We start from the raw sequence: 8,505 nt of genomic DNA, 5'->3' as shown, positions 1-8,505 counted from the left end.
CCAGCCAAGACACAGTGAAGGCCTTTTGTTTCGTTAATGCAATAAGCGGGGAGAGAAGCTATCAAAGCTTGGTTCTCTCCAAAGTTTTAACCCAAAATATCTCCTTCTTTTATTCATCCCTATCACCGGCCGCTCCATCCCTCCTCTTTCCCCATTGGCTGAGGTACTATGAGGTTACACTCTTTCCGTCCGCTTATACATATTTCCTGATAACATATTAAATCATATTCACATATACAATAAGAATAAGAAAAATTAGACATTTAAATGGTTATTTTAAACTCAGTAGATAGTTATGTCCCCATTTTAAACAATAAGTTCTTTTCCTGCTTTTCAATTCAGTGTGCCTTTTCTCTTATCTTATTTGGCTTAGTTTCCTATTCTCCCCTTCAACCTGTCTTTCCTGGCTAGCCATTTCCTTTTTACAACTATATATATTTTTATGGCTTCTCTTCTTCCTTTCTCAGACCCAGCTATTTTTGCCTATTATGTTTATCTTACTTCCTTTATGTTATCTTTTCCTGACTCTCACCATTTGTTTCTATTCAATTAGTTTCCATTGTATTGTAGGTTTAACTGACTCTGAAGATTTATCATATTAATGCATATTTATCAGGGTCTGAGCTAATTTTAAAGTGTTTTCTCTTGGTACCAATGATTAGTCATCTCTCAATATGTTGATAGAGCTGCAATTAGAATAGCTCAACTGCAGCTGCTTTTGCAGTTCAGGGTATTTACACAGTAATTACAAAGTTTGCTCAGAGAAGGTGGAGCTTAGAGACAGAAACCTAGCAGAACTTAAACAAGAAATCTACACAAGAACTAGTTCACAAACTAGTTCACTAGTCCAGCCTCCTGTTTCCTGTAAAGACAGCACGTTTGCCTCTTCCAAGCCCTCAAGCAAGGTACAGTAAGCTATCTGGAACTGCTTCTAAACCTGGAGGTTCCATTAAACTGTCATCTTTTTCTTCCACGAAAAATGAATTTATGGCTTATGATAAAACAAACTTTAGGGCTTAGAACTGAATTCCCCTCCTCAGCCTTTGCTGCTTTAAACTCCGTATATACAGTGATGGATTAAAGTCTTCATCCTGGTTCATCCAAGCTGGGGATAAATAAGCAACATGGCGACTGCTTTAGAAAGAAGGTTGCAGTTTATTGAAGAGCTAGACAGCAAGATGGTTCTGGCAGGAAAGAAGGGGGAAAAGGGCTGAGCACATGTGGCTAGTAGATTTTTATACCCCTCTTGAGCCTTTTGTTTAAAGTAGTTTCCTGTTCCTGTTTCAGGCTTTGTATTTCCTGTGTCACGTATTCTGACCTGAGTGTGCCTTTCTGGTATTCTTGTTGTTGGTAGGTTAATCCCATCATATATCCTGCTTCCCTGGTGCTAGGGCTAATGACTCCTAGAGTTTGGGTGGGGTATGCAGATTTTAGATGCCTTTGTCTTCTCCTAGCTTCTGCCTCCAACTTTCCTGTTAGTTTACATTTGCATTTGTATAGAGCTGGCTTCTGCTTGGGACAGAGACTTGGGGGCAGGGTTGGTTTCTGCTTTTAAAATCCTTTTGAGGAAATATAGTTTTCTGCCCTTTTAATATTTCCTTCTCTGGGGGGCTGACTTCCCACAACAGTTAAGTATGTTTTTAAAAATGGGCAATTCTTACAATAAGTTTCCTGTAGATAAGTGTTTCTCAACTGTGGCAATTTAAGATGGGCCAAATTCAACTCCCAGAATTCCAGCGCCTGCTCTAGGTCCTATCTTTATTTGTAGTACAGTGGTTAAGGGAGTGTTTTTTAATCTTGGCAGGTTGAGGATGTGTGAACTTCAGCTCCCAGAATTTCCCAGCCACCTTACTTCCTATTGTAGTTTACAAACTTGTGATTTCCCTTCCAAGGATTAGTTATTAATTAGAAATAATATCCACATTCATCCAGAATCAACTTCCATTTCGAGGCCTACATTCTAGACCTGTTAGCTTTTCACTCCCATTGCATATGAGCTGGGAATTATGTAAGGTGACCAACTTTTTTACAATGAAAAGGAGGACACAAATAAATTTAAGAAAAAAATATCGTAAAAGCTGGCCCGGCCCATGGAAGGTCAACCGCCCGCCGCGCCCCCGCCCTCCGCCACCCCGCCAGCACCGCTGCCCCGCCGTGTAGAGCGGGCCCTGCGGCTCCCAAAGCATCAGCCGCGCCGGCTCCGGCCCCGGGGGGCAGCCCACTGTCGACACACCCTGCCTGCAGCTGCCCCGCCAGCACCACCACCCACCCTGCGCAGCCCCATGTAGAGAGGGCCCCCACGGCTCCCACAGCATGGGGGGGGCACCCAGCCGCTGCCGCCCCTCACACCCCCGCCCGCAGCACCCCCGCCGCCCCTGCCTCTTGCGCCCGCACCCATTATTGCCCTAGCAGAGCCGAAGATCAAGAGAAACGTACCGCTCCAGTCTCCTCCAGGTATCTTCAGAACTAACTAGGAGATGGTGTAGTTGGGTAGCAGGGAGGGGTGCAAAGTTCCTGCCAATTCGCCTTTGCTGCAGACAACTTGCATGTGCAAAGTTTGCCGGCTGGGTGTTTTGGCGGGCTTAGCAGCAATTCCTATTGGCTTTCGAAAGCCAATAGGGGGAGTAGCACAGCTCATGCAAAAGTTGAAAAAAAACCATCAAAAAAAGATGTCGGAACGCCGTTCTGAGCGTTCTATGAGAAAAAAAAGCCCTGCAGATTAGTCTTCAAATATCAAAAAGGAGGACATGTAGGAGGACACTTTTCGAGGGAGGACAGACCTTACAAAAGGAGGACTGTCCTCCCTAAAGGAGGACGGTTGGTCACCTTAAATTATGGGAGCTGAAATCCAACTCAGCCAGAAGACATTGAGTTGGGAAGGGCCTCTTGGATAGTGTTGGTGTTAGATTGGTTCACCATCCTCCAGAGCAGTGTTTTTCAACTTGACAACTTGAAGATGTGTAGATTTAAACTCCCAGAATTTCCCAGCCAAGGATTCTGGGAGTTGAAGTCCATACATCTTCAAGTTGCCAACGCTGAAAAACACTGATCCAAGGACTGCAATCCGGTGCCTTTAGGATGACTCATAGCTGTTACTTGCACCTTCCTGGTGTGAGGTATGTGGGATCAAAAAGGGAGGGCTGGGTGAGGTGATCACTGCCAGCAGGGCAGGGGGGCAAAAGAGAAACTTTTGGGGGGAGTGAGGTGCCCCCAAAGGAGATTGCACAGAAAATACATTCAGACGACAACTTGCTTCCAGGGCGGGGGGGGGGGCAGAATCGTGGTTTCCTTACTTTGGGGGATTCGCACAACGTGCTGGCCTAAAACGAGGTTGGCCCTGCAAAGCTAAGGATCAATTAAATGTTGTCCATCCTGCCAGCGGGTGTTTGCGCAGGAGAGCTGCAGCAGGACTGCGGTCTGGGGAAAGCCTCCGTGCAGGCTAGGCTATCCTATGTCGTACAAAACAGAAAATCAATTGCAGAGGGCTGGATGTGGGTGTCCCCCCCCCCTCCCGTTCCTCTAATCTTTCGGATATTTCCTGATGCTCCAGATTAAAACCTAGGCTTTGGGCTATTTTCTTTCGTTCGGGTTTTTTTTTTTTTTTTTGGCAGCAATCGTGCCTCTAGCTCACGCTCCTTTTTTTTTTTTTTTGCAGCCGGGGGAGGCGGAGAATCTGGGCCGGAAGCCGAGGAGGGAGGGGGAAATCCGTGGGCTTTTTTCAGTCCCGCCTGCGCGGTCGCCGCCGCCGCCGCCGCGAGCTCTCGCTTGTGTCACGGGCGCTGACGACAGCAGCCTGCTCCGCAGCCCGTCGCCATGGCAACCTTTTGTTGCCTCCAACGCTCGAGTGGTCCAGCCGAGAAGGGGGGCAGCAGGGGCGGTATATAGGCAAGGCTCGGGTGGGGGGGAGTCAAGGAAGGAAACTCCAGTTCCCCACCCAGAAAAGAGGAAGGCTGGAGAATCCTGCGGGAAGGAGAGGAGCTGGGCCAGGACAGAAGAGAAGAGATTTATTATGTTGATTAAATTGTACAGACGCCGCTTATAAAGAGTGGGCTGTTTGGAAGGAGGAGAGGAGGAAGAAAAGGCAAGCGCATCTTGGAACGGAGAAATCCTCAGCCTTCTTCCCCAAGGGAGAGAGCAGATTTCTTGACAGAGGAGAGTTGGGGGAAACTGTCCTGAAAGTCTCCGTTGAAAAACAGCACTGACTGGTAATGTTTTTCATCTTTCTCCAGCAAAACTGGGCATCAAGGATTAACTGGAGTTGGCATTGCTGTTTTTGTAAATTCAGAAATAATTGTTTCTAAGGTGGGGCCTTGGGGAGGAGAAGGGGACACGAGGAGGGATGAGGAATTGAATATTTGGGAGTGGGAGGTCCTTTGAGACCGAAGAACATCCAATGAAGGAATTGGAGTGTGTGTGAGAGAGAGTGAGCTGCCCTCAAATGCAGAGAGGGGCTAAGAAGAGGGATGCATGCCATCATATATATATATATACATATTTATATAAATGGATATATCACATAAATTTAATAAATATGTTGCGGTTAGCTTGTTTTAAAATTGTGAGTCAACTAAAGTAGCTACCATGCCTTTACAAGACTTGTGGACCATGTACTGTACAAAATATGAGCAAAGAATTGCTCAGTTGCTATTAGGGACCATGACAGTAGCACAACTCAGCTAAATCTTGAGTAGATGAGTTCTGAAGGAAGGAGAGTTGTAGATGAAACATTATTTAAGGGCTATTAAAGAGAGCTCAGAACTGAAGCCAGATACAAAGATCGGTGCCCTTTGAGAGGGATGGAAGGGAAGTGGAGTTGTGACTGGGCAAAAGTCAAAATGGAGTTGGAATGACTGCTCAAAAAGTTGTGATAAAGGAGATGGATTTTGGCAAGCCTCTATTGAGGTGAGGTTGTGTTCTCAAACTGGCATCTAGAGCACAGAGCTGAAAGAGATGTACCTAGTTAGGGTAATGAAACTTCTGCAAGAAAACAAGCAAGCTCAGCACCAAGGGCTCCTCATAAAGAATTCTAAATAGCATCATATTGTTAAACATGCAAGACCTTGGGACATTCAGGGACATCATCCATGTCCCACCAGTACACCAGATTGCAGTAGAAATCCTGATCTTCCTTTTAGGAAAGGGAGGGCTTTTTGTTTTTGTTTTTACTTTAGATCCTTAGTTGACAATTGGGGCAGGAAAGTAAAATCTATAGGGAACAGTTAAAAGCAAACTGGGCTTTTCTCCTGGTAAAAGGTGAGAACAGCTGGTGCCAAAACTGCCTCTCTCCCTTTGCACCAATCTTGGGGGAGTATGAGTCACAATTTAGCATCAGAACTTTCCCCACCCTGAGTTTTGAGCCCAGGGCTGTGATGGTGAAAGTAGGAGGGGTGACAGAGGTGGCTGAGAAATGCGCATTAACAGTCCAGGCTGGGGAGAATCCTAGGGATAGTAGAGAGTCCACTGCCCCTTTAAGAGGCTGTCTTCTCCCTCCCCCATTCCTCCATTTTCCCATCATCTCCATCATCCCTCCCTCCCTCCCCGCGCATTAGGGCATTATTCCTGCAGCATCATAGTTTCCAGTTCCTTCTTCCCCCTCCCCTTCCCTCCCTGTCTAGCCTAAGAAGCAGGGGTCCCCTCTGGATGTCAACAGAGAGAGCTCCAGGGGAATGACTGAGGTAGGATATGGGGAACTATTTGGCTTTGTGGAGAAGTAGAACTTACTGATGATTGGGTTGACCACTCTTATTTCAGGCCTTCTTGTACTTATTCCTGTCTGTTCCTTCTTCCTCTGTTCCTCTGCCAGTTTTGTTCTGCTTCATCATATCATTTGCTGACTGCAGCTGATTCATCCATTGATTTTGTTGGCTCCAAAATCTATTTCTAACTCTCTCCCCTACCTCATTCTGTATCATTGCAGGTCCCATGCTCCTCTCTTGCTAAAAGCAACAGCAAAACAATTTGCTAGAATAAAAAAGAGAGTTAAAGTTTTGCATTTGTGGGGCAGGTCAAGTTTAAGACGTGAGAAATATTAACCTTTAACTGTTAAATTGTACCAATTCTTAAGATTTTGCTTCTTTTCTCTCTCTCTCCTCCCCCCCCTTAGTTGTTATGTATGCTGAACCATCCACCATGAATTTCCGGAACCATGGGTTCTTTCGCCATTCTCCGCCCACTTCAGTGGTGAAGTCATCTCCTGCTACTGGGAACACATTGTCGGTCTTGGGAGGCATTGCTCAAATCTCTCCTTGTCTCTATCTCTGCTCTGGCAATGCTGCATCAAATAGACACATGGTGTACTCCCGGGCGGTGAGCTGTATAGTAAACGCTACCATGGAAATCCCCAACGCCAACTGGCCAGACATTGACTATGTGAAGGTGCCTGTTCCGGACCTTCCCCATGCTCCACTCTCCTTGTACTTTGACTCCGTGGCCGATAGGATACACCAGACAGGGAAGAAGAATGGAAGAACTCTAGTTCACTGCGTGGCGGGTGTCAGTAGGTCTGCCTCCCTCTGTATTGCTTACCTAATGAAACATCATCGGTTGAGCCTCCTGGATGCTCACGAGTGGGTGAAGAGCAGGCGACCGGTTGTAAGGCCCAATGTAGGCTTCTGGAGACAGCTCATTGAATATGAACGCAAGTTGTTTGGAAAGAACACCGTCAAGATGGTGCCTTCCCCCATTGGGTTGATCCCAGATGTCTATGAAAAGGAGACCCGTGGGCTGGTCCCCTTGTGGAATTTGAGATAAAGGCTATCATTGAAATGGGCTGTGGGCCACATTGACTTAGAGTGAAAAAGTTCCACCATGTTAGGATGTTAAAAAGGACTGTTCAATGTGGTGGATCTTAATAAGAAATTATGTTATGGTAGTCTTTTTCTAAGACCTTGCAATATGAGTACAGTAGATCATGGAGGACACGAGTTGCTTGAACTTTTCAGTGTGATAGACAATGCTGTTTGTTACCACCCTGTCAAACATTGCTAAGAACCTGTATTTTGCTTACAGTCTGAGATGAGAAATGGTTAAACAGAAACGTACAGGCAGTAAAGATTACTGTACTATCTAACGCAGAGACTCCAATTATAAATTAATCTTTGCATAGTAAGGAGAAATATCTTTCCCTTTTCCTCCCCTTTCTGCTTCAAGAGTTTCAGAAATCCTTTCTTGGGTTTGCTTTGATTTGAATAAGCACAATATACTTTCCTTTCTGGAAAGTTAAGCCCTAAAGTGATGTGAATTAAAACGATGATTCATCCAAAGATTTAGGGTTTTGAGGAATGCCCATAAACTCTAAACAGCAGAAGCCAAGGAACTGAGGATGGCACAACTATCAACAATAGGTATAAGATAACTCTACAAGAGAATGTTATTTCATATATATATTCACTAAGCAGGTTGCAACTTGGCCACGATATTCCATATATCACTATTTTAGGATGCTCTAATAGAGTACTATTTAAACTCTTGTGGGGAAGATAGGAATTTTTGACTATTGGCTCAGGTTACACTCAAACAGGGTATAGATATGTAATTGAAAAGGGGTTAAAGAACAAATACGCCAATCAAGTTTCTTTCGTACCGCTTGTTAAGATTCAACAGTATGTAGCAGGGAAACTTTCTCAACAAATTGCACCTTAAAAAAGAGAGAAAAAGAGTACATCTTGAAAGTTAACACATTCACAGTCGGGCGAGAAAGCTACACAGTGAACAAGTAGTAGAGTTACAATTTGGTGTGAGCAAGCAGTCCTGTAGTTTTCATTATGTAATTTGCAGTATTTTATAACAAAGAGGATTCCTAAGTGAAGCTTTTCTAATACAAAGGTATAAAATTGGAAGATGTATCCATTGTTGAGCGAACATCAAGTGAGGTCTAAGTGTTTCTCAACCTTGGCAGGTTTTAGATATGTTGACTTCAATTCCCAGAATTCCCCAGCCACCATGGCTGGCTGGGGAATTCTGGGAGTTGGAAGTTCACACATCTTAAACTTCCAAGGTTGAAAAACACTAGTGTAGTAGAGGATATCAAACAGGAGGTGAGGTGTCCAAACCGGTCAGCATATCAAAATGGTTTAAATTAATTATTATTATTTTTTTTTCAAAATTTTTTTTTATTATTTTCAACATAGAAAAGAAAACACATCACAAATACATCACAATTGAAAAACCCCCCCCCACCCCCCACCCGGACTTCCCAAACCTAGTCCCAGGATACTATTCAACTAAAAGTAACCTTATATTAATATCCCTAACTCCACAAAGTGTTATTCTACATAAGTAGGTGGAATATATATATATAAATAAAGAAAGAATTTTTTATCTAAAAACCTAACTTATATTCCACCATTCTATGCTTATTTTGAATATAAACAATCCATCTTCTCCATATTGATAAAAATTGTTCATTTGAGTGATCCTTCAGATAAGCCGAAATCTTTGCCATTTCAGCAAGATGCGAAACCTTCACTCTCCAGTCCTCTATTGTAGGTAAAACTTTACTCTTCC

The 8,505-nt window shown here is 44.2% G+C and overlaps 1 protein-coding gene across 2 annotated transcripts; it reads left to right on the top strand.

Moving 5' to 3' along the window:
* Nucleotides 1-870: 870 nt before the first annotated feature.
* LOC107299979 (dual specificity protein phosphatase 14-like) lies at nucleotides 871-7,069 on the top strand. 2 transcript variants are annotated; one of them, XM_015829325.2, is made up of 2 exons: nucleotides 871-905; nucleotides 6,104-7,069. In XM_015829325.2, the coding sequence occupies exon 2, from the start codon at nucleotides 6,109-6,111 to the stop codon at nucleotides 6,748-6,750; it is 642 nt and encodes a 213-aa protein (XP_015684811.1). In that variant the 5' UTR covers nucleotides 871-905; nucleotides 6,104-6,108; the 3' UTR covers nucleotides 6,751-7,069. The 2 variants fall into 2 exon arrangements, with proteins under 2 accessions (XP_015684811.1, XP_015684812.1); XM_015829326.2 differs by lacking the exon at nucleotides 871-905 and adding an exon at nucleotides 4,173-4,205.
* Nucleotides 7,070-8,505: the final 1,436 nt, after the last annotated feature.

Source organism: Protobothrops mucrosquamatus, unplaced genomic scaffold, assembly GCF_001527695.2.
Source record: "Protobothrops mucrosquamatus isolate PMUCROS unplaced genomic scaffold, P.Mucros_1.0 scaffold5858, whole genome shotgun sequence".
Classification (NCBI taxonomy): domain Eukaryota; kingdom Metazoa; phylum Chordata; class Lepidosauria; order Squamata; family Viperidae; genus Protobothrops; species Protobothrops mucrosquamatus.
The sequence above is the reverse complement of the archived record's forward strand: the minus strand, read 5'-3'. Positions and strand labels throughout refer to the sequence as shown.

What these genes read in the sequence shown, in the direction of transcription:
- LOC107299979 (XM_015829325.2), top strand. Translation starts at nt 6,109, where the DNA reads ATGTATGCTGAACCATCCACCATGAATTTCCGGAACCATGGGTTCTTT.